At 39.2% G+C, this 26,457-nt stretch overlaps 1 protein-coding gene and 1 long non-coding RNA gene across 9 annotated transcripts in view; one reads left to right on the top strand and one right to left on the bottom strand.

The window, feature by feature from the left end:
- The window catches only part of LOC146354439 (uncharacterized), a 29,774-nt gene extending 4,445 nt beyond the window's left edge, over positions 1–25,329 (top strand). Inside the window, exons 2-3 of the long non-coding RNA XR_014788391.1 lie at positions 5,541–5,593; positions 24,481–25,329. This is a non-coding gene — a long non-coding RNA (uncharacterized LOC146354439). The remainder of the gene's footprint in view (positions 1–5,540; positions 5,594–24,480) is intronic.
- The window catches only part of RAPGEF6 (Rap guanine nucleotide exchange factor 6), a 213,981-nt gene that overhangs the window by 44,736 nt on the left and 142,788 nt on the right, over positions 1–26,457 (bottom strand). For 5 of the 8 annotated variants that reach the window (XM_084838888.1, XM_084838894.1, XM_084838893.1 and 2 more), the window contains 14 exons: positions 22,774–22,954; positions 21,613–21,749; positions 20,849–21,007; positions 20,223–20,375; positions 19,676–19,840; positions 16,277–16,384; positions 15,758–15,961; positions 14,912–15,020; positions 12,358–12,601; positions 9,071–9,228; positions 7,690–7,704; positions 5,044–5,284; positions 4,191–4,574; positions 2,467–2,678 (listed from right to left, as the gene is read on the bottom strand). In XM_084838888.1, coding sequence (XP_084695014.1) covers positions 2,467–2,678; positions 4,191–4,574; positions 5,044–5,284; positions 7,690–7,704; positions 9,071–9,228; positions 12,358–12,601; positions 14,912–15,020; positions 15,758–15,961; positions 16,277–16,384; positions 19,676–19,840; positions 20,223–20,375; positions 20,849–21,007; positions 21,613–21,749; positions 22,774–22,954 — 2,470 coding nt within the window. The remainder of the gene's footprint in view (positions 1–2,466; positions 2,679–4,190; positions 4,575–5,043; positions 5,285–7,689; positions 7,705–9,070; positions 9,229–12,357; positions 12,602–14,911; positions 15,021–15,757; positions 15,962–16,276; positions 16,385–19,675; positions 19,841–20,222; positions 20,376–20,848; positions 21,008–21,612; positions 21,750–22,773; positions 22,955–26,457) is intronic. The other 3 variants (XM_084838890.1, XM_084838896.1, XM_084838892.1) reach the window with 1 other exon arrangement.

The following is a 26,457-nucleotide window of genomic DNA, read 5'->3' as shown; positions in this document are numbered from 1 at the left end:
TGTTATGTCTCTGCGTTCCTTGTCTTATGCGCTGTTTAACCAATCTGTTTTATGTCTCAGCTAGTAAAACTGCTGCCCTCTATGCTCTAATAGCCCAACAAGAGGCTAAGTAATATGTATGTCACAAAAAGCTTTGTATAGTTATCAGAAATGCTATAATTGTAATGAAATTATGCATTTAAGGGGGGAATGTAGCAGCCATATCAGGGGTCAGACTAAGTAGCCTCATGCAGTCTCATGCTTCATGTTCTTGCTGAGCTCTTTCTCCCTTGAATATATTGTTGTAAGCTGACGAGACACAGGAATTCCTTATCTTGTCAAAAGTCATACAATTGTATATCTTGTTCTCTTCTGTTCTCTCCTTATCATGGCTACCCTATAACCCAGTTCTTGTATTATAAACAATAGTGCTAAGAGAAAAAATGTTGAGGATTGCAACCCCATGCGGGAGGGGGAGGAGGAGCCGTTTCATATGTGTCACAATGTCTATAAAACCAATGTGCTAATGTAAATCGGGGCTTCTGGCTCTTTGGAAACGATTCCAGCCTTAAGCCCGCGCGTTAAATAAAGAATCTCTTTTTCCTTCACTCCGTGGTCTCTCTGACTCTGGGTTCTGCAACACCAGGGTTTCAATGAGCTCCAGGTGGACAGATTCTGCTCGATGCTTGCTACTAGAAGTTATCAGCATTATTTCCCAATGGGAGCAGTGAGAGAATTAAGAAAAGTCCAGTATCTGGTGAATGGAAGAATTGGGGCCGATCTGGCTTCCCTAATAAAGACTATCCGTAGCTTTGCACTTGGATCCATCAGGTACATTCAAGGACTATATACTTACCTGCATAATGCATTTTTATTATATCTAAAACTGCATGAAGGTGAAGAATAGTTTCAAGTAAGAAGAGGAAAAATTGTTTAATTCTACACCTTAGTTACTATCATTAACTAAAAGCATATAAAATACCAAGATCATAATGAAAAATGTGAAGGCATACATTTTAAACAATGATACCATATTCTATATAGCATCCTTATTTGTGAAAGTGCTTCAAATGCATAATAGAAAACTTCATAATAATATTAGTATGTAAACCAGTATTGTTGTTACCAGTTATTGTCCCCATTGGTTAGAGGTGGGCTGAGTAACTTGCCTAAGGCCATCCATTCATTCATTAATTCATTCATTCCATTTATACCTCACCTTTATTCCACTGTGGAGGAAGAGAGAGATCTAGTGAGTTCATGGCTGAACTGAGATTTGAATGAGGGAGACAGGGGTGGTGGTCGAAGGATTAAGACTGATTTACAGCTTTAGAGGCTGCTTTGAGTTTCTTATTATTATTTTTATGGTGGGGTATAAGCTTTTAAAATAAAATATAGCTCTACCCTTTAAAACACAGTTCAGCACCCTAAATCTTTTTGATTACCATGGGTCTACATATCAAACATAAATTAAATCAGGCTTCAATGATTAGTTGATTGATCAGTTAAATTAAATCAATTGAAAAGGTGCCCCCGCAATTAACCAGGCAGCAGATTTTTTTTTAAGTTTGTATTACTTTTAATACAAGTACTCACAAAAACAAGGACAAGTGCACCATCTTAGAAGAGGCATTTTCCCATCTCTCTCTCACTCTGGAAGGAATACCTCTCCTAAAATGGTGACTGCTGGGATATATCTACAGCATGTAAAAATAAACATGCATTTTTCCTTTAGAACTATTGTTAGCATTCACATGAAAATTTATGAAGATTTACTAAGCGAGCGATCCTATGCCCCTAGACAGCATCTCGGGGACAGAGGGTTTTTCAGTTTCCTGGCTCTGAGCTCAGAGCCAGGAAACCATGGCCCACTCCCCATCATGTCTGGAGTGAAGAGAACCGCACTGGCTGCTTCTCTGCACTCATAAAACAGAGCACAGAGACAGGGAGAAGGGGGCATTCCTGGGGGAGAGGGAGGGACTGGGGTGGCATTCCTAAGATCTTTCCTATGGCTGACCCAGCCTCCTTCCCTCCGCCGCCCCGAAGCCTCTGCTAGACGTGCAAAACCACCTATCTAGCTAAAATGCAAGCACGAGACACCTCCCTCTCCACAAAAGATACGTGCAAGCCTCCGAGTTCGGGGATTTATGAGTACCCAAGGTGCAACCCACAGGACTGCACCCTAAATGTATTAATCAATTGATATAACTAAAATCCATACCATTAATTAAGATTACATTAATAGGATGAGAGCCCTAAGTTTTAAAAATAGCATGTACGTTATCTAAATAAGCCTCTGTTTACAACTGAACTCTTCTACTGCGTGAACATCAGTATATTTAGTCTTAGACTTAATCACATCAAGTATGCTTAGTATAAAGCTTGCTCCTCTTTGGCAACAAATGTCAGATCCCTTGGCACAAACCAATGAAGTATTAATATGCAATTCAAAAAGTAGGCTCATTAGTTTTCTGTGTATAGAGTTACCTTCATGAAGAAATGTAATATCTTTCTTGACAACAGGAAAGAGTGGAATAATTGGAGGTTGCATGCTCTGACTGCTAAGGATGTTGCGATACTTTGCCATGTTCCTAGATGGATCAAAAAGATCTTGAAGGTCTCTAAGGTGCTTTTCATACTTGTTTGGTAACTTTTCCCATGTACCTCTGAGTCGAGCTACTGGTGCCAGATTAAGACCACTGCAAGAGATTTTTTTTTTTTTACATTACTGGGTATTAAATAAATACTATTGCATTTAATAAGTGCTGATTTTTAAAAAAATTATAAAGTATGGTTCTGAAAATGCTTGCATACTATAAGTGCTGTTTTGTAACATCCTTGTAGTTTTGGGGGGAATGGAGCTCCTGGCATTCCCTGAGAAACTGCACAGGAGTGTCCCATGTTCCTTTGGAGTACTTCTACTTGCATAGAAGGCTCTTGCTTAACCATGGTTGAAAAACTGGTACCAGGACTGTAGCTCAGTGGTAGAACACATACTTGGCACGTAGAAGGTGCCAGGTTCAATTCCCACCATTCCCTGGTAAGGCTAGGAAGGAATCCTGCCTGAAACCCTGGAAAGCCACTGCCAGTCAGTGTCGACAATACTGGGCCAGATGGAACAAAGATATAAGACAACTTCCTATGTTCCTACAATCATGAACTCCCTCCCCGTGATCCTTCTATTCTGGCATTCAAACTGCTACCACCAGCCTTAGTCGCAGTTAAGCATTACATTGGCAGTGACAAACCACAGTTAAGGCAAGCCAAAGAACCTGGGTTAAGCAGAAACCCTGGTTAATCTTAACTGTGGTTAAGGTCACTGCTGATGTATGCTTAACAGCAGATAAAATAAGTGGTGAGAATTTGTGCTCCAGAAGAAAGAGAACAGGGAAAACAAATCCTGTGACTTTTTCTTGATTACTTGACCATGGTTAAACAATTGGCAGTATAACATCTGCACTAGTACTTTATATAAACGAAAACATGTCTGATTACTACTATTGCAGGAAAAAAATCATACAAGGTAGGTATGACTCTTTAGGGTTATGGGGTGGAAATGTATTAATACATTATACATTTCCACGTCATCAACCTTAAGATTTATACCTACCTTGTTTAGGGAGCAATCCTATGGCCACTAGTCAGTGGCTACACGGCCATATGATATGCTGTTTTCCGGAAACTGACCTCCCCACACTTCCACGCTGCCTCCGAAGCAGTGTGGAACGGCCCCATCCTCTGTGCTCGCAAGAGGAGCATGGAGCAGCCGAAAAGGGGCATGGCTGGGGGCATTCTGGGGCAGGGAGAGCGGAAATGCCTGTACATCCTGTGTGTCGTAGAGCAGCCTCCTTCCCTGCTCCGTCCTCCCACAGCTACGCAGCCGCAGTCGGCTGTCTAGCCACAAAAGCAAGGCAGGAGACGCGCGGAGGGAATTATCCCCTCCATGCTTGTCCTGCCCTGCTTCGGATAGGCGGTCGCCTCCGAGTTCAGAGGAGGCTGCCCATCTGTATAGGACTGCTCCCTTAGTTGTTTTCTATATACTTCAATCATGCTGTATTATAGATTTATTATGTTATCAGGCACATCCTGGGTTTGTCAATAATCACTCAGATTCTGGGATTATTGGCTATGATCTTCAAATGACTGAAAAGTACTCCATTTAAATTCTAGTTTTCTGCTACTCCGTTATCTTTCAAAAGAGAGTAATCTACCTTATAACAGCAAACATAGAGTTGAAATTCTTGCACTCTCGACAATGGAGAGCAATTTTTATGAAATGTTTTACAATCTTCATCCTTTTAAGCTGGTTTGGCTCTGATAAAATTTCTGTGGCAACCCAAAATGTCTCTTGATTAATAACATCCTCAAACTGTTTCAGGTTAGCATTTCCTGTTTTAGACTCAAGCTTGTATAGCTCATCAATATATTCAGTAGGCTCAATGTTCCGAAATAATTCAAAGTCTCTCATTGATAGCTGAGTGGCCACCTCAATGGTGCTCAGTTGTAGAAGGGAAATCTGGCTCTCCCTAAGCAATTCTTGAGCATCTTCATCTGAACATAGAGTCTCTGTTTCCATATTATTTTTCAGGTAATACCTAAAAGCACAGTTAGAGAAACAAATATTAAATACCTTTTAATTCATGTTCAGGGCGGGGGGGGAGAGGGAGAGAGAGAGACCAACACAGCTGAACACAATAAAGCAGAATTCTGGTTTGGCTGTAATTAATAAAATAATAAATTACAGATCCCTACTTTTGCACCATTAAGGTTAGATATTTTCATCATGAATCACTAGTTTTATACAAGTTAAATATTAGGCTTGACATACAACAAAAGATCACCATCTGCTTTATTTGCAGATGCAACCACACATTATTATATTTACTATTATCTTAATTCTTATGTAAACCTTAGAGGCGTTATCATACCATAGGCAATAAAAGAGGCTTTATCATATCATAGGCAATTTTTTTCCTAATTGGAGACAACGTCATCTCAGTTTTTTCTTATCAATTCCCCCCCCACCCTTTTACTTTTAAAATGAAAATAAATGAGCACACTTACCTCCCATTGAGCTGAATTCGGTCTGCTAACTTTGAGAACTGGTCAGGAAGCCTTCTCTGCTTGATAACTCCTTCGGGACTCACAGAAACTTCACAGAGAGAATAAGTGTCTGGGGCTCCTGTCAAGTTGAATTCGTGCACTGCATGGCTTACAACTTCTTTTGCTGTAGTGTCTTTGCTGATGATAATGTAACAGCTCTGTTGATCAGCTTTGAAAACTCTTATAACCTGATCTGGAATGTCTGGATATAGAACAAAACATTTTAAAAGTATAAAGTGATTTCCTTTGAATGTATAAAATGTTGTTTAATATTTTGTTATTAAACTATAAAGTACAAATGTTCATATTCCGTACAGCAAAAATGGATTACAATAAAATAATCTTTTATGTAATAATAGGTCTATTATTCTTTGTTCAGCTAAAGCAATAGGACTTTACACTGTATGTTACTTCTTTGAGAATGTCCTTTTATTTTCTTTCTTTTTATATTTCTACAGGTACAAAACTATTTTTAAGGTTTTGATCCTCCCTGTGCCCACTGACTAAATAGGTAACGTATTGTCCTGAGCTTTCAATGATACTTAATGCTACCATAATTTAGGAAATAACTGTAGTTAGTGATTGATGTGGATTTTGACAAGAAATAAGTGTGTCATATAAATCAATGAGGCTCTAAGCAAGTTTAGTTTATTGATTTGTTTTTTCTTGTGGACAATTTGCTCTTTGTTCAGCAGTGAAAATTATATATATATATATATATATATATATATATACACACACACACACACACACACACACACATACACACACACACACACACTCTCTCTCTCTCTCTCGTTTGAAAAATGCAATTGATAGAGTGCAGTGCTATATAATTTAAATGACTACATGTTTATTTTCTTCTTATAAACCATCCCGAACAGGCCAATCACCAGAACAACAAAAAGACCAAATTTACAAAATGGCCTTTTCAGAACAAACTGTGGAGTCAAGACATGATTCCATCTCAGACAGAGCTGATTCAAATGTACAGGCAAAACACATGCTTTATACCTCCCCACACCATGTCATTTCAGACTGCAGGGGGAGGGATCACATGTTTAGGCTATCTGGCTAGTTAAAACAAACTCCCTGCACATAAAAAGATAGTACCTAGATAGAATACAAGTGAGCACTCTTCTCTTTGACATGATAGCTTTTATTACATGGGGCAACACTGAAATCTGTAATTTTCCACCTGCAATCTGAAGTCTGGAAAGGACTCTATCATATGATTTGGTTCTATGTCTGAATCAACCATGAGTTAAATTACACAATTTGTTCCCAACACTTGGCATTTAAATATATGTTATAAAAGCACACAACCTATACATTCATCGTATTTCTCTCATTTAGAAGGGAAAAGATCATCAGGAATCAATGCATGCAATATTTCTAGGTCATTCAAATTATTTGGAAATAATTGCACTTTCACCTTCCTAAAGTTACCTTATTTTAAGATAGCAAGTTTTGTCATCTCTTCTGCAAAACCCAACAGATGAATAGGACTAGACAGATTGGGTTGTTTGCACAACACAACAGCCCATCATGGGTTATTTAACCCACAGTGAGGCTGTGGTGCATGCGACCACCATTTCGAATATGCAACCCCTGTACAGGGGTTGTTGCGCCCCGGAGTTGTTGCAAACTCAGCCACTGTGGTCTGTCTTAGGGTTAAGTGAAGGTTGTTTATAAAATGGGCTATAATTCCCATCATCCACAGCCATCATGGCCAATGTTCGGGGATAAAGGAAGTCCAACATCTGGGGATCCATGGTTTGAACGCACTGTATTAGTTATCTTCAAAAGGAGCTCAAGGCAGAAAACATGGTGTCTCACCCCTTGACCCCATTTTATTCTCACAATATCCTTGTGAGGTAGGTTAGATCGAAAGAAAATGATTGGCCCAAAGTAACCTAATGAGCTTCATGGTTGTGTGGTGATTTGAACTTGGTCTCTCCACCCCTAGTTCAGCACTCTAACACACTACAACATGCTGGCTCCTATCAAGTCTAACTGAAGTGGACATCACCAGCAAGGTAATTATGGACAGGCATGGAGTATTTCTTCAAAAATCAACAGTCACCTTTCTTAGACACAATTATGGCCACATCAGTACACTTCTGCACTGATTTGTGTGAGCCACAACTAGGTACTCTTCATGTGCCTTTGGTACCCTGCTGAATCACAAATCACCCTCTCTTCCTTAGAACTCTTCTTTGCAAGGATGTATTGTTTAAAAATTTGACTGTGATGACAAGGTAAATATTTTATAGGAAAGTATAACTACATTTATGAGAAGCTTTAGGGACAAAAGTCAGCTATCTCCAACACTCAGTGGAGCAATAATTTAGAGAATGTGCAAGCTAATACAAGCACAGCAAACAAAGAATTATTATATAGTCTGAGTCACACACATGTTAAAAAGATCAGACAATGGAATGAACCAGGTTCAGCTATAATTCTGAAAAACTGTTTTTACCATTACAACTACTCAAATAAGGCGCTAATATTAAAAACAGTTGAATTTTTTAAAAAATACCCTACATTTGTTTGAAAACATAATACATGAAAGAACATAAGGTTGCTATTGATTGGGATACTTACAGTAAAAACCAACCGCTGCAGATAAAAAAAGGGAGCAAAGTCAGGATCCAGACATTACATTGACACCATGAGTCAAAAGCTACGTAATTGCGAATATGAGAAAAAGAAATTTTGATTTCCCTCTTATTAAAACAATTGCACTCTAATAGTAATCTGAATCCTTATTACATCTAAGAAATGTTAGCTAACACAGGTAAAATTATTGAAAAGGAATCTGTAGATGTGTAAACTGAAGTTGCTACATAACCTGTTACATAAACATAAACCCATGCCACAAGGTGGAGATGGAATGCATATTTAAGCTAAAAATGTAAATATGGTATAGAAACTTAAGAGTTGTTCTTGTTTTGCTTCTAAGAGTCCTGGCTCTTTTTTATTTAGCGAAAAGATAAGAAAGTTTATGATGGTACACTACAAATTTGTCAGGGGATTAATTAATTAAAGGAGAAAGAGGTATTTACATCAGAAGCAATCATGGGTCACGAACAAAGAGATATACACATATACACAAAGAGATATACACATATAAATAAACAAGTTTAGATGAGAGCTTACAAGGTTCCAAACCATTAGGGCACAATCCTATACATGTTTAGAATGAGAAAGTCATGCAACTCTCACTGTTCTGCAGCCAGCCATGTTGGCTGGGGAATGCAGGGAGTTGTAGGGCGTTTTTCTGTCTAAACGTGCACAGGATTTCACCCTCAGAGAAGTAAAATTATGACATAGTCTCTAGACTATAGCAGTCATGAAAACAAAGTATCCCAGTTGGTTGTAAACAAACAATTATAAGGGAATATTTGATGGTTCCGCAATGGACCTCACTTGTTTCAAGAAAATGTTTTCTTTTTTCCTATGTTGTATAAGCACCTCTGACATAGTTTACTTTCTTGCAACACAACACACTCTGATTTAACTATTTACAGGTATTGGGGTTAGAGTACATCGATTTCTGTTTCCTTTCAAACTCTATGAACTGTATATGTTAAAGCAACATAGTAGCTATGAAAGCATGATGCTAAATGCATTAACATGCTCTGCTGGCCACAGCCCAAAACTTAGTAGGGCTTTATTGAGCCCACAAAGCTCTGTGGACAAAGGGACTTCTTGCTCTTTCTTTGAACTGGTAAGTGTTCACATTCCTTGACAAACTGAAGAGAATGAGGCATGCCTGGCATACCCAGACTTTTAGGGTGGACCTGCATCACAGCCACAGATCATAGCAACTGCCCTGAGTTTGTTGGCATAATTAGCTAGTCACGTATTAAATTACCAAGCTGACTACAAAAATATGCTGGGAAACTTAGCAATACTTACCAAGGATACTTTCCAATAGAGTAGATTTTATAAGACATGTATTGGAAAAGTGAATTTATTTTACCTGAGGGATTAGAAAAATCCAACATGCTGGTGGTAGGCTGCAAGAGATCAGGACTACTGGATGAGAGCGTGCCTGGAATAGGCATAATTGCCAAACTGTGTCTGCATTGTCTCGTCCCCACAATACTGTCATCCTGTGACTGGTTTACACTGCCATCACTGTAAGAGAGTTTTAAAAGTTTCCTGTGTTTAGATGATACAGAAATATAGTTATTCTACATATGTGAAGCAAAACAATGGATAATTTCCACTAACAGAAGCATGAGATCTGGAACAATGTATTTTATGGTATGAGGTTTTTTAAATCTAAACCTCTTGTTGCTTATAGGCAGCCGCATCTCTAAGGTCCCAGGTAAAATAGAGCTGCTTATCTGTAACTGCTCTCAGAGCATGTATTGTGTGCATTCACATGTTTGGGTGTGCCTATGTGCAGGCCCAAATGCAGAAGGTTCAGGATCTTGCAAGCAGTCACGGCACTTGCACTCCTCCCTCTGCCTGCTAATATTTGTGTATGGAGCAGAAGTTGCAGCAAATATCTTTCTACTCAGCCACACCAGAAAATCCAGCCTATACAGCAAAGAAGGCAGGCAGAACGTGCAAATAAGCTTCATGGTGTGTGTGTGTGTGTGTGTGTGTGTGTGCGCGCGCGCTTTCACATTTGGCAGGCTGCCCTACATGAATGGGATATAAAAAGCCCTGACTAGAACAGATGTCAGGGATCCATGTGTTTTTCTGAGGCATCTGATCATTTCTGATCATCCAATGCATAATGCTTCAGGAAGACGAAGAAAATAGACTATACTGTTCCTTTATATCTCTTGTGCAAATTGCTGATCTTAAGGGTCTTGGCCTGGTCTGGCCTCCTGCCTTGCTTATGCAGGAAGCTGAATAAGATACGTAACCTTCTGGTTCCACAGGAAGAACTAGTACCTGTTTATGAAGGCCACCCTGAAGTTAACACCATATGGAACAATGTCTCTTGCTCCCCTTGTGAAAGGAGGATGTCTACACAGGCTGCCCACTCCTTGGCTCACTTCCACAATATGAGAACTCAGTGACAGAGGACAGACTCTCTTGTGAGTCCTTTTCTGTCTTCATGAGACACTGGAGCATTGGTGAACATAATCAAGGTTTCAGTGTGGATGTCAATATTCTGGAAAATAAGGTCTGGTTCCATGGAACGTGTTTCAAACTTGGTCTTCTAGCAAGCTCGTAATTTATTGTATCTATTCATTATTAGGCCAGTGGTCTTCCACTAAAGTAGGAAACAATTGGTATTCAGTTATCAGTCCTGACAGAGTCAAATCCATCAGAATCCTAAACATCAGTGTTTGAACTCTCTCCTTCAATGCTAAGCAAAGATGAATGCACAGTTCTTTGTCCTCTGTTCTTGGAACCATTCGTTTTGAGTGAACTAACACTCCAGAAGACTTGGTCTGCAAAGGCAGAGAAGCTTTAGGACATCCAAAGGATAATACGTCCTGGGCTTGAAAAACAGAGTGAAGAAGCTGTAGTGGGAAGCAAACTGAAATTATTCATAGTGCTATGCAAGTAGCTGTGTCATAGCATTATTGCCCAGGAAAGGACCATCAGAACCTAATATGCAGGCTGGGTAGGATACTGATAGCTGTGAGTCTCCTTTGTATAACGAAGAGGTTGCTGCCAATGATCACAGGAGTATTATTGTGTTCAGTCCGCCATTGTGGGGGAGAAGAAAAAGATTCAAATGGGAGGAAATGAGGCTTTCGTGCAGTTTGGAAAACAGCTGCGGTCAAAACCCACAACAGCCACAAAGACTAACCATTCTCAGACTAATCGTGCAACAAACTATATCCAAAGACTGCCATAATAAAAATTGCAGTTCTGAGCACTGTCTGTAGCTGTCAGATCTTTCTCTAGAGGTTCCAGCCTGATCTTGTAACATCTGAGATCAGGATAGTAACATAAACAACTTCTTCTGAAATACATAATGTTTATTTAAAATGTTGACCAATAAAACTAATAACTCGTTAATAACAAACAATATTGCAAGTAATAAAACTATATTGGCAAAAATCAGCCTGGGCAATGATGAAAGAAGGCTTATTACTGAAGGGTTGCTCAGCTTAGCCTTCTAATCAACAATCTTCTTAATACTATGGTTATCTGGAATTTCAAGTCAGGTCCAGCTATTCCTGGACATGCTAGATCACCAAGCTGTCATTCCATTTATGGGAGAAAACACTAGTTTAGGTCTGTTGCACACATACCTTGGGACCATAGCCCGAGAGCACAAGTAATAGAAAAATAAGTACCTTTAGGGAGGTGAAATAATGTAAGAAGGACTTCTAGATGGCAGATAACACTTGTTTTGCAAAGATTGGTGATAAATAGCAAAAGACCCTATGGTTATATAAAACAAGAGAACGCTGCATGTGAAGAAATGAAAGGAGATTACAAGCTATTTGGGCATGGTGGAAATAAGCAGTACTACTTCGTTTCTGTTTCTAGTAAAGGAAAGAGTGCCTTGAATAAGAGTGAGTATACAGAAGGTATTGGAAGCTGCAGAACAGTTCTTAAATGCTTACTATACTCCAATGCAGTAAATAGATACTCTTCATTCAATAACAATAGAAGAGCTACTATATCAAATAGCAGGCCTACTAGCAATATTTTTAATAAAGGAAAGAGAAACAGTGGTGAATAATCCCAAATTTATTAGGAAGTAGTCAAAAGCTTAGCCTAAGTATAAGGCAAAAGGATGGAAACGGTGCTTGTGTATAAGTGTCCTTGATACTGACATAAATAGAGAAGCCTTTTACTTGTGGAATTTGGATTAGACTGCATGTATCAAGATACATGCCATGCCATGCCTTCTCTGGAGCAGCACAAGCAGAAAAGATAGACAGCCTGCAATTACAAGGGAGCAAATGGCTTTTCCACTAGCACTGAGGTGATACACCCTTCCTACGTCAAGCGTGCAAGGTACCAGGAAGGGGTAAATTCTCAATAGAGGTTTTAAGGCCAGGCATTCCATCCTTCTGCAAGGAATATAAGAAATATCATACTAGTATACTAGTGACATTACATATGGTTACTCCGGCATGGAAACTGCTAATCTTTATGACAAGTAGAAGCTGAAGAGAATGATAAAAGCAGAGATTTCATATCACAATTGTAAAAACTATATAAAAGGGATGAAAGGTGGGACCTTTAACACCCTGAATTTGGATTTGTGGTAATTCTCTTAACAGAACTACAATTTATCCAAGCAAATACCCAGTTTATGATAACATGATATTTTACTACCTGAATAATTTTGGAGGCAAGATGCTAAATCGTGTCTTGTCTAGGATTTTCTTGATTCTGTTTCTTCCACCAGACACAGTGTTTGCTTTGATTTTCTTGTTTCCTTTCTCACGTGGAAACATCTGTTCCACATCTCCAGGAATATCTGGGATGGAATAGCGATTATTTTTCTTTTCTGCTATTCTGGGGATATGTGGGACTCCATTCTTCTCCTGTCCTATCCGACTAAGCAGCTCTTTGAACACTGTAAAAAAGCATGTCAATGGGTTGAATATTCATTTACTTTTTAGAAAATTGTACTAGATCTTAAAAGGAACATTTTAAACATATTCAGATTTATGATCATTCTACTTGCATGGATCCAAACGGGTAGCCAATGAGATAAAGATTTATTAGTATTTCAATTGCAGAAATTAGTCTTAGACTTTTAAAGAATATGTATTGTGTTGAGAGAGGACATTTTAAGGTGCACAGAAAATTAAAGAGAACAAACAGTGTTTTTTAATTAGTATGTATTACAGAAAACCTACAAAATTCTCTGTACAAGTTTTTCTACGGGACAATGTCAATTTGAGGTATATGTAACACAGTTTCTAAACTTTAACCATCTGGACTCCAGTCTGCATATAATGTTATCATGCTACAATCTAGGTCAGTTTGAAGAAAAGCAAATGTCCCCACTTCAGTCTAGCTGGTAATCCTGGGAGCCAACAATTCCATCTGTCATTTTTAGACAGATCTTCTTCCATCCTTCCCCGTCCACTCTACCAGTTCAGAAGGCAAGGTCTGTGGTTGGTTTTTATGTTTATTGCTTAAATACAATGTTCATATAATTTGTGGACACGCATACACACGTCACTTTCTTTTATTCTAAAAGCTGTTCAATACAGTCTTAATCCAATTTCTTTTTTAAGATTTATCTCTTTCAAATACTGGCTGGGATCCAAACAGGTTTGTGGAAAAGGCAATGGCTAGAATGCAGCTCCAGAGTACCCTAAACTTCAGGGTTGACCTTCCAAAGGGAGAATGGGAAGGAGGGAATCTGTGTGGACCTCACCCATCAACTCCTACACATTTTTATAAAACAGAAAAGTGAACCAAGGTAACAACTTGCCTATGTGGCAATCCTATGCATATCTACTCAGAAGTAAGACCCACAATGTACAATGACTCTTACTCCCAGGAAAGTGTGCATAGGGTTGCAGCCTTATTCTATTATACATCTGAGGTTGCTGAGATAAGAGTAAGCTCATCATATGATTTGTAGTTCATATGCTTTCCCCCCACCCACTGAACCTACTACAGACACACACACAAAAATACTGGTCACTCACATTTTTGCTTCCTAAAGAGATAGCTCAAGCTATGCACTAATGGCATATCAATTTGTGCTGCATGAGTTTACCTCAGCCCTCAGCTGTGTATTATATATATATATGCATCCCTTTGCAGAGGGAATTGAAATTGAAATAAAATTCCTACCAAGGACTTCAGAGAGTCATGAAGTTACATCAGCAGCAGATGAAGCAAACAGCTGGAAGGTCCAACATGTATTGGAAACTCGTAATCCATCAGTAAAGGTGGTTGGGGCGGGGGGCATGCACACACACACGTGCGCACACTAATGCATATATGTTACTGCAGAATTGCAAATAAACATAGCAAGGCCAATTCACGATGTAAAAATATCCCACACCTCCCCACTTAATAGGCTGTCTCGCTGAAGTGTATTAGGCACTTCTGCTCACTTGGCTCACAGGGGATTGCACTGGGAGCCTTCCCAGTGCAATCCCCTGTACAACATCCCATGCTCTTTTAGAGTATACCCTGACCTTTAGGAGTAGCTTTTCAGGGGACTGCAGGAGGAAAGGACAGGCAGGAGAGCCTTATTTTGCGAGCCAAAATCTTTTTTCATGGAAATTAGGATCCAAGCCATACAGATTATTTCAAGATGGAATGGTTATTTCAACAGAGGTTTGCCCTTACATTTTTTCTCTTGAAAGTAGCTTGGGCTTGTGACACATTTTGACCTCATTAAAGGCATTCTTGGACAAAGACTGTGATGAAACAGAAGGGCGGGGAAGAATCAGATCCAGAATAAATAGGAACAGCAGTTGCCACTGATACAGGGAGGTCCAACGATCATGCTTCACTTACTGCTGGGACTACAATGTGAACCTTTGCTGTAACTTACCCTATGATGGGTGACTTCTATATATATGTCATCATATCTTTTACTGAGCCATAGTAAAGTAGTCAAAATTCAGAATTTAATTGAGATGTCTGCGACACAGACCATGAGCTACATCTGAACAACTATTGTGGCTAGTTCTGAAGTTCCTCTGGCCTATTCCTGCCACAAAGGAAATCTAATTTGAAATGAAGGGATGAAAGCTGCAAAAGCAGCCTGGGATATGTAATGGGCAGGGATCTGGCAGGTAAATGTTAAAAAATCACTAAGGTGAAAAAAAAAAATACCTTAGACATACTTAAAGTAGGCCTTTGGAACCTGGACAATGTCTCTAAGAGATATGGTTTATACAATTGTACTCACCAAAAATATTTGTTTTAACAGTGATGGAAAGATGAGTATTGTTCCTCAAGATTTCGGTGGCTTTCGCAAATGTAATGTTTTCAAAGTTTTGCCCATTTACTTCCATTACCTTAAGATAACACAGGAAAAGTTAATTCAGAGCTACAGTGAAAAAGTGGAGGATTACTAAAACAGGATCTCCTTAATTCACAGTTGCTAAATTACATTTCAGTTCTAGAAATACATTTTGAAACTATGCTACTTAAATACCTTGGAAGTTATAAAACTAGTATTTGTATGGAACAACACAATTTTTAAAGGATTTTTCTGCCTTATATTGGTTAAGCTTATGTTCGGTCTTTTATTTTCAGAATTCTAATTTCTATTGAGTACCATCAGCTTTTTCACACTTTAATTGGCTGGATTACTTTAAAAATAATTTATTCTTTAATAGTATTCAAGAAAGGTTCCCCATCATAGGCCCAGACCCAGTTCAAATACCATAGTGAAATCATAGTTTGGCCTTTGTGAACATCCTGAAGTCTCCTTCTTCCCCTTGTTCATTTCTTCATTCATGGATACTAGTTTGCCATGACATCAGTCAGGCCATTTATGGTTACTGCAGTAGGTTTCTCATCCTGGTCTGGAGGCAAAGTATGCATAGTGGTAACCATACTTTGCCTGTCTTGGATGACATAGCAAACTATCGTTCACAAACAAGGAAGGAAACTGGCATGAAAGGAGCATGGTTTGGCTGGGCCATCTGAACCAGATCAATACAGCAAATGACTGAAGGAAATTTCTTCAACTGATTATACTTCACTTAACCAAAACAGATCATAACTGAAAGACACAATTTTACTTTACCTGATCACCACGTTTAAGCCCAACTTCTGCTGCCTTGCTTCCTGCTTCCACTGTCTCTACAAAAATACCAAACCCTTTTTCACTTCCTCCAAGGAGGCTGAAGAAAAGTGGGGAGTCTCTAGAAGGCTTCTGCAATGTGATTTGTCTCCACTTTGCCTTGGCTGCACAGGCAATGTTTAGTAACCTGAGGTGCCCCTTCATTTTCTGTAAATTGTCAGACAAACACATGAATACCTCCCCATCTAGAATGTGGCAAAATAGCAAATCATAGGAAAGAACTTCTGTAACGATCAGATTACACAGAACCAGTCCTCTGATCAGCTTGATCTCTAGTTATTTGCAAAAACTGTGCCATAACACAACATTATCTGTATTATTTGTGGAATACATAGCCTTTTGAATGACATAGAAACAGCAATACCCTGTTAAACTAGCTATAGTTATTTTTAATAAGTAAAGGGTTTTTTCTTAAAGGCAACACATGATAAAGTATACCACACTGTTTATATTGGGTCCTACCGCATTTTCTAAGTTCTTTTCAAATTCTTCCAAGAATCGTGTCATGGCTGGGTCTCCTTCAAAATCATTAAAATGGTTGTTCACCCACAGTAGTACAACTCGAGTAACCTAAGAACAAATATGGACTTTTTTGTAAGAGAAAACTAAGTTGTCATTTTAATACAGTTTTAGCACGGATGTTAAACCAATGACAAACCTTTGCACTGAGCTGATTTGCCAAGGAATACATATAAAAAGGAAAGCCATAGGAACAGGCCTACAATTCAAAAACTGAAGTAACTTTTTTCATGGAACTTTCAGGGCGCTAATGAATACAACCTTTCAAAGCTGCTGTCATTGTGAAATATTGGTCATTTGTTTAAGGGCTGTTTCTGTGAGATTTATACAAACAAAGCAAGAACATAAGGATTTCAATCTTCATTTTTTGACATAGTAGGCAATTCAGCTATAAAATTACAGTGCAGCTTCACCAGTACCAGCAGTCTGTCAGTCACCTTGTCAGTTTAAAACAAAAATGTTTAGCTGCATAAAATGTTACTCCCTGTAATGCCTTTATTATAGATGTAAACTCAAAATCACTGCCATATATTACACATAAATATACAAGCTCTGGAGTCATACAATTGTAACTAACCTATTTTTTTTTTTCTTGCAAACTTTTAAAAAATACTTCCCATGTTCAGAGCCTTAAGGCAGCCAGTTATTTACAATTATTCTGAGAAGGAAAACTTGAACCAGAATAAAAAATAACTGTTTAAATAGCTCTCAAGTTTTACATGTTGTTATATTCATATAAGAACATATACAGTCAGGGCCAGAAATATCGGAGCAAGGATAACTGTTTTGGCAGTTGGCCTCTGTACACCACCACATTGAAGTTGAAAGGAAACACACCCAGATGGGAGCCAAGTCAGGACTTTCAGCTGTCATTCAAGGGGTTTGACAAAAGTGGGGCACTAACCATTCAGGAAGGACAGCCAGTGGCATACACACACACCCATAATTGGTGGCTCATAAGTAATGGAACAAACCAACATCATTTCACACTTAAGGATCGCCTTTAATGCCTGGATGAAAATCCTTTGCAGTCAATGACTGCCTGAAGTCTGGAACCCATGGACATGACCAAATGCAGAGTTTCCTCCCTCAACATGCTTTGCCAGACCTTTACTGCAGCTGCCTTCAGCTGCTGCTTGTTTGTGGGTCTTTCTGCCTTCACTCTTGTCTTCAGTAAGCAAAAAGAATGCTCTATTGGGTGGAGATCAGGTGACTGACTTGGCCATTGAGGAACATCCCACTTCTTTGCCTTCAGAAACTCTTGGGTAGCTTTTGCTGTATGTTTTGGGTCATGATCCATCTGCAATATGAAGTGGCGTCCTATCAGTTTGGCAGCATTCGGCTGAATCTGAGCAGAAAGTATAGCCCTATACGCTTCAGAATTCATCCTGCGGCTTTGATCAGCAGTCAGGTCATCAATAAACACCAGTGACCCGGTTCCATTGGCAGCCATACATGCCCATGCCATAACACTGCCTCCACCATGTTTGACAGATGATGTGGTATGCTTTGGATCATGAGCTGTTCCTTTCCTTTCTCCATACTTTTCTCTTCCCATCATTCTGGTACAAGTTAATCTTGCTCTCATCAGTCCAAAGAATCTTATTCCAGAACTGGGCAGGCTTTTTTAGGTGTTTGCTGGCAAAGGCTAATCTGGCCTGTCTGTTCTTGAGTGTTACCAGTGGTTTGCACCTTGTTGTGAAGCCTCTGTATTTACATTCTTAAAGTCGTCTTTTGACTGTAGATGTTGACAGTGACATGCCTACCTCCTCAAAAGTGTTCTTGACCTGACTAGATGTTTTGAAAGGGTTCCTCTTCACCATCAGCAGAATTCTGCGGTTGTCCACTTTAGTTGTCTTCTGTGGTCTTCCAGGCCTCTTGCTGTTGCTGAGCTTGCCAGTTAATTCCTGCTTTTTCAGGATGTTCCAAACTGTTGTATTGGCCATTCCCAATGTTTCTGCTAACTCTCTGATGGGTTTATTTTGTTTCCTCAGCCTAACGATGGCCTCCTTCACTCGCATGGACACCTCTTTGGACCTCATGTTGCGGGTTCCAGTGAACAGTTACCAAATGCAAATGTAACACTCAGAACCACCTCCAGGCCTTTTATCTGCTTGATTGGTCATGGGGTACCCAGGGAACAGGCCATACCTGGCCATGCAGCTGCTTGTCAGCCATTCGTTCCATTACTTATGAGCCAACAGCGATGGGTGTGTGTGTATACCACTGGCTGTCCTTCCTGAACAGTTAATGCCCCACTTTTGTCAAACCCCTTGAATTACACTGAGAGTCCTGACTTCGCTCCCATCTGGGTGTGTTTCCTTTCAACTTCAATGTGGTGGTGTACAGAGGCCAACTGCCAAAACAGTTATCCTTGTTCCAATATTTCTGGCCCTGACTGTAAAACACATACTGAAAAAAGAAAATAGTGAACGATCCACAGGCATGAGTTGAAATATAAGCCATCAGAATGAATGGTCAGTTTAAAAAGAAGCAGATATTATGAAAAGATTTTCAACATTAATTCATTTCTAGCAAGCTAATGTTTTCCATCTCAGTATATGAGGAATGGCAGAGGCTATTATTGAGCTCTAGAGACTTTCCCACCAACTGGATATTTCTACTGGCAGCCAGATGTTTTATGGGGTAAAAAAGTGTGCCTATTTCCATTGTACATTTTTACGAAGCCAATAAAAATTTCTTCGCTGGTGATCTCCAGAAAGATAGCTAAGATTAAGTATATAGTAAAAGATAAAGATGCAGTGCCAACATGGAGCCATCAGGAACACTAAGACCTGGTTCACATGTAACAACTCTGGGTTGTTTAACCCACAGTTAGATGGGGGCATGTGGCCATGAGTGAGCACATGCGCTGACTGTGCAGTCATTGTTTCTGCCCCATTCCTGGGTTGTTACTGTTATGTCCAAACCGAGAAACACTGGGTTGTTTAGTGGTTAAACAACCCAGAGTTAACCCATAAACAAACTATGGGTAACTACAGGTTGTTTAACCCCTAAATAAGCCAGTTTCCAGGTTTGGATGTAACAATAATCCAGGAATGGGTTCCTGGGTTGTTTAGAAAAGTGGAAGTGGACAGGAGCTTTGTTAACCATCATGTGAACCAGATATAGGTTTCCCGGAATTACCTTACATAGTAAACTGTGAATAAAAATGTGCATAATTCATTATTACAAATTTTATTCAGTGACTTTTTCAGATAATGTTCTAGATGCTTTATGTTTTATTTATTAAGAAGTTCAAATGACTTTATATACAAGAGTGACATTTATTTCCAGCACATAAGGAAAACATAATTGTTGAGCTTTAATTTAGGAACCAACCTTGTCCCTGAGACTGTCTAATTGAAACCACTCCAGGAGTTTGTCCCCAACTTCCAGAGGGCTTGACAAAAAAGTTCTGTATGTTAACAGAAAGTCTTCAATATATGTTGGATCCACAATAGAGTGTTCTTCTATTAAATGCATAATGAGGCGTTCGGGTGTTGCCTAAAATAACAAGAGACTGCAGTGAATATAACCATTCAACTTCTAATGGCAAACAATGTCATTTTGTAATATCATCAGCCAAGGTACATTCAGGAGTGTAATATATAAATCCAACACTTAAATTTAACACTATTGTTTTTCCGAATACTTTCTGGATATTTCTGTGGCATTGCAACTCCGATCAATGCCTCTAAAGACTGATGAACCCTCATTGTCCACAGACACGCTATTTCCATGACATCGGAGTATACAACAGTAAACTGTTTCTGAAGATAAGAAACTAGATAATTTATACTGCAGGACCTTATTATGAAATTCATAAAAACTGAATACTATGTAAGGACAGACTGACAAATCATTAGTAAGATTTTGTTTTGATCACCTTAATGACGATGTGTCCTTTCCTGGTTCCACTGCGGTCCAGCTCTCTGTGCTCCTTTACCATAACAATTTCTCCTTCTTCTTCAACTTTGTGTGTATTTTTTTCAACATGGTTCAGAATTCTCCAATAGTCTTGCTGGGCTATACACACAAACTGTGCCAGTATAATAGAAGGACAATTAAGACATCATTAAAAAAAGCCCACTGGCCAAGCCTGGACAGATGTAATGCAATGATGACAACGTATAATTAGAAATTAGTCCATTTCCATCTTGTCCAGTCTCATATATTTCTTTGTAAAACCTTCAGAGATGATCACAACCGAATGATCATATAGCAAAATCAAGATGAGAACTTGAGTTCAGGAAGTGGAAATGTGTATTTTCTGTTTAACTATCCTGAGCTCATTTCAGTGGACCACAGCCTATACCTCATTATAAAAAAGGCAAAGCAGTGGTTCCTGTTTCTTGAACAACAAATGATACGAGCAAGAAAGTTATGAGTGCTTAAGTTAACCAAAGAATGAAGGTTGCTCTCTTATTTCTAGAATATTTAAAGAGGAAATCAATTTTATTTTTCATAAGAAGCTTCAAAACAGCAGAATGTTTTATTACTAAGTTATCTTACCTGGCAATCATCTACTTTGGTCCTAACCACACCATTCATGTATTGCTTTTCCAGAGAGGGAGTAATTCCAAAACTATTTCCCATACAGAGACTTTCTGTTTTCCCATCTGGATGGCTGATTTCCACAGTGCCATTTAAAATAACATACCAAGAATCAAGCTGGAAGAAAAACATAAGTATAGCAATTTCAGGTATCTTGCTAAGAGTCCAACTGTCTTAACAATGACCTAGAAAGGAGGTTCACTGGATGCCTAGTGTGTATTTGTGAAAATAATCAGGGTGACAATAAAATGATTAAGTTACAACCACCACCAATATCCTTCTACCATACCGGACAGGCAGAATCAATCAGCTGAATAAGAATTTATGTCTGAATACCACAACCTGCAGAGTGCCATCCTAATGTAACAGTGTAGTGTAATATGATATCTACCCTCGCTGATATTTGCAAATGGACTATGGCTAGGGTGCAAAATGCTTTTCAAATGGATTTGAGGAGCTACCTAAGGGATAGAAAGGGTTTGTATGAAATGGTTTCTGCGGGGTGAGGAATGGGCTCTGGGTATGAAAAAAATTAGCAGTAGAGCGCATTAACCACTGGAAAGAGTTTTTGGAGCTTTTGATGATGTGTAATGTCATTGGGTAGTCATGGACTACTATATGTTATGTAATATTTGCACTGCAGAAAAGCACAAAAATATACTTATACTATGGGTGTTTGATATTAACATACCAACATATCTATGGCATTATACCCTACTTACTTCTTGCCCATCTTCAAGGATGATGGCTCCTGCTTGTTCTACCACTTCAAATATCATCACTGAGCATAGTTCTCTTCTTACAGACATAGTCATGTTTGCAAATGCTGGAAGCTGATGCATGAATTCCAGTAATTGTTCTAGTAGAACAAACATAGACATATATTAAAAGCAAAGCAAGGCAAAACTTTATTAAGTGTAACTATCATTTATTTTGATATGTATTATTTATTCCTTACAACAACTTTGGCTTTCAATCCTTACTTATGTCACTCACTAATTTATGCTAGTTAATAAGGGTCGTTTCGATGAGCTGGATTCAAAAGTGCTTTATACACATTTTCAGTTCATGGAAGGACTGTGTACCTCACACTAGAGTACTGCAAGAAAAGACCTCGTGCACAAGTATAAGCATGACATTCTAACTATTATCACACCATGTGAACTCTTGTACAAGCATATGCAAAACAGTTCTAGCACCTGTTTTCCTATTGGTCACAATTCTTTGGATCCAACCCAATGTTAACACTTCCCTATGCACATCTTAAAGACACAAGGAGGTAAATGAGTAAGAAATGGGATGCTAATATTTTTAATGCTAGAATGGTCAAACCTGCATGCCTGGAAGTTTGGCAAATTGCTTGGCTCCTATCTGCAACCTATTTATAATATTTAATAGGTGTTTGTTTTAAAACAATCTCTGTATAGCAAATTTATTTATTTATTTATTTATTTATTTATCGTATGGCACATTCACAGCTTACTGTATATAAAAAGGTAAGGTGTGTGTGTTTATATGAAGTTATATATTTTTAGATATATGTTTACACAAGTGGGACCCAATCCAGGATACTCCATTCAATTCCATTGTTCCTCTCCCAGTTTCCCACTCTTTATCCTTGCAAAAGTCAGCCAGCATTCTGTGACCACTAAGCAGATTCAGTCCTCACTGGGCTGCTTTCAGTTTTACATTGTGGTTTTTTAGTATAATGCATTTCCTCAAGCCTGCTGAAACCTCCCTCTTGTGCATGGATGATTTTTATAAGCCACTGTACATCATTATACAGTTAATGTTTATCATTAGCAGTTGCTAAATTAACAGCCTTCACAACATTTTGTACGATCTGTTAAAATTATGATAGAAAAAATCTTTTTACTTCTCACCAATATCATCATCAGTTTTGTCAGCAGGTTCTTTTTCAAGGCACTCCCGTACAACATCTCGCCCCAGCAATGGATCTGAAGTTCTATCAATGTCTTCATCTTCTTCTTCATCATCTTCAGAATCTACTGGTGCTTCTGGGAGGCCAGTTAAATCTACATCTCCCATCTCACTTTCAGTAGCCTGTACGTAAAATCAGTGAATGATCTTTAAGTTGTAGAAAATTAAGGACGTACACTGTGGCATAAGATACTTAGTTCTGGTCCTATCGTGATCCTATTGGATGTAGGCTTAAATGCAATGTCAGGTGAACAGACATCCATTTACATGACAGGACTTTCCCTTGGTCTCTTCCTCCTGCAGTCCCTGCACACCTTCCAAATCTGCTTCACGGGGTCCCCTAACCCTCCAGACCAGATTTGGGGAGTGAGCGGGGGGCTATAAGGGGAAGGAAGATGGTCAGGGCCAGATACAACCTGTATGCAATCTCTAGCTCTGTAGGCCAATCAACTACCTACAGTTAAAAGCCATGCAATAACACTGGGGGACCGGAGGGGGGGGTGTTAATGTGTTAATTTAATGAGAGATCACATGGGTTATCACGTTTCTAAAGGATTTTGTTATTGCAGTTTGTGCTGTTAGCAGCAGGTCTTAACAAAACAGATTGTAGTTATATCATGTAGACCACCTAAAGTAAACATTAATATGGCTTAAAGCATGATTGTGTATTGAAATGATTTAAACATAAGTTATATGCAACTAGGTCGTTTCATATGAGGTAGATAAATTTAAACCCAAGCCAGGCAAGGTCAGCCAGCCTCAGCAAAACCAGCTAGCTCTCAGTTTGAAAAATTCAGACTTCCTTTGAATATGTGGGCAATATACAACACAGTCCTTCATAGAAGTCTCCACAATCTATCAAAGCAGCAACTCATTTGGTTTCTATTTTGCGAACACATAAAACTCCCAGCAAGCACGGTCAAATATCAGCTTAAAAATAGCAAACTTTAGCACTTCTACAATCTAGCACTACAGCAGCACTTTGACAAATCTTTTACCAAATAGCTAGATGCACATCATTTTTCTACCTCTACTCCCCAAAAAAAGTAAATAAAGGTACAATCTAACTTATGGATTTCTTCTAATAATAAATGGCATTAATACTGTATCAGAAACATCTAATATATTACCAAAAAGTGGTGAAAAGAAAATTCAGATAATATGAAGGATGGTCAGAAAATGCATTTATAACATGGGGTAATTCAGTTTTACGTAAAAGACATTAATTGCTAAGTTTAAAAAATATTACAATGTATCACTTTTAAATTATTTAATTACTAATTACTACTTGTCGGGAGAAAGACAGGGGGAGTGTGACCTGGTTGATTGTCCTTGATCTCTTGGCGGCTTTCGATACCACCTCTACCATGGTATCCTTCTGGAACAATTGTCTGAGCTGGGAGTGGGAGGCACTGCACTGAAGTGGTTTCACTCCTACTTGGATGGTCAGCTCCAGCAGGTGGTGCTTGGGGAATATTGCTCGGTCCCCTGGATTCTTCAGTATAGGGTTCCACAGGGGTTGGTTTTGTCCCCCATGCTATTTAACATCTACGTGAAACTGCTGAGTGCAGTCATCCAGAGTTTTGGAGTGCGCTGTCATCAGTACGTTGATGACACACAGCTCTATTTCTCCTTTTCATCTTCTTCAGGTGACGCTGTGGATGTGCTATATTGGTGCCTGGCTGCAACAATGGACTGGATGAGGGCTAATAAATTGAAACCCAATCCAGACAAGACTGAGATGCTGTTGGTGGGTGGTTCTGCTGACTGGATGGAGGGTGCTCAACCTGTTCTGGATGGGGTCGCGCTCCCCCTGAAGGACCAGATTCGTAGCTGGGGGATTCTCCTTCAGCCATCTTTGTCACTTGAGGCTCAGGTTGTTGGCCCAGCTACGACCCTATCTGAAGAGGGATAACCTGGCCTCAGTTGTCCATGCTCTGGTAATCTCCAAGTTAGATTACTGCAATGTGCTCTACGTGGGACTGCCTTTGAAGACTGTTCAGAAGGTGCAGCTCGTGCAAAATGCAGCAGCCAGACCAGAAGGTCCGAACATATTACACTAAGTCTGGCCCACTTGCACTGGCTGCCTGTATGTTTCTGAGCCCGATTCAGGGTGCTGGTTTTAACCTATAAAGCCTTACATGGCTTGGGACCACAATACCTGACAGAGCGCCTCTCCCAACACAAACCTACCCATACACTATGCTAAACATCCAAGATCCTCCTCCAGCTGTCTATTCCGAGGGAAGCTTGGAAGATAGCAACAAGGGAGAGGACCTTCTCGGTGGTGACCCCCCAATTTCATAACGATCTTCCCGATGAGGCCTGCCTGGCAACAACATTGTTATCTTTGTGGCGCCAGGTTAAGACCTTTCACTTCTCCCAGGCATTTGGCAGCCTATGATGAGTTTTAATCGATCCTCGACTGTCTTATGGTTATGGCTGTTTGCTTGAGATTGCTTGCATTCATTGTTATTTTAAATATATGTTGTCTTATGTATATTGTCTGTCTGTGTGTTTCTTCTGTAAATGGCTTTTAACCTCTGTATACTGTATTTCTATTGTTTTTAATCTTTATAAACCACCCAGAGAGCTTTATCTATTGGGCAGTATAGAATTATTATTATTATTAATAATAATAATAATAATAATAATAATAATAATCTTTAATATTTATCATTTTTTAATCTCACCCTTCCTCCAAAATGTTCAAGGTGGCATACATTACACACACACACACACACACACACACACTTATCTTCACAAATAACCTTGTAACACAGTTAGGATGAGAGATGGCGAGCAGCCGAAGGTGACTCGCCGAAGATGACCGAGTAAATTTTGCGACTGAATGGGGATTTAAATCGGTAGAAGAAACAAGGGCCCCAGGAAGCTTGTAACATTCTCCCATAATATTCAAACCTGTCTTCAAGTTGCTGCATAAAACGTGTGAGCAGGCAAAACTTTTTCCTGATGCTAAGCTCTGACTAGGCCAGTTTGCACAACATGACAGACCACCACAGAAGAGAGCATGGGTTATGCGAAGGTTGTTTAATTCTCACATAACACACATGATTCACCAACCCCAAATAGGCACTGTGGCTGCCCCAAGGCTCTGGAATTCTCTTCCCAGGGACACAAGAGTGGCCCCTCCTTGGTATTTTTTTACAGGCAGGCAAAACCCTTTTTATTCCGGCAGGCCTTTGGGGATAGATAGTCTGGACCTGTGAGAATATGATGGAGTGGTACTATTGTTTATATTGTTGTTGTTATTGATTTAAATTCTGATATTTTATACAATTTAATTTTACTGATGATTTAATTATATTTTTACTTTTGTATATTTCTGTGTTTTAACTGTACAAGTTTTTAATGTTGTAATGCCGCCTTGAGTCCCAGTATTGGGGAAAAGGTGGGATATAAATATGATGATGATGATGATGATGATGGCAGCTTAAATGATGCCATGCTGTGCAAACCAGGTCACTGAGAACTTTACATCAGCAGCATCTTTTGAGCATACGCAACACTAGACGGGGTGGGGAAAACAGTTTTTTTGCCCACCCTGTCTGAATTACAAAAAATATAGAATGCTTCAGGTCTCCCAAGTCTTCTTTCCTCTGAAT

This window comes from Heloderma suspectum, chromosome 2 (assembly GCF_057233095.1).
Source record: "Heloderma suspectum isolate Gila_16-S chromosome 2, 16-S_ref, whole genome shotgun sequence".
In the NCBI taxonomy this organism is placed as follows: domain Eukaryota; kingdom Metazoa; phylum Chordata; class Lepidosauria; order Squamata; family Helodermatidae; genus Heloderma; species Heloderma suspectum.
Note: the sequence above shows the minus strand (reverse complement) of the source record. Positions and strands in the feature narration are given on the sequence as shown.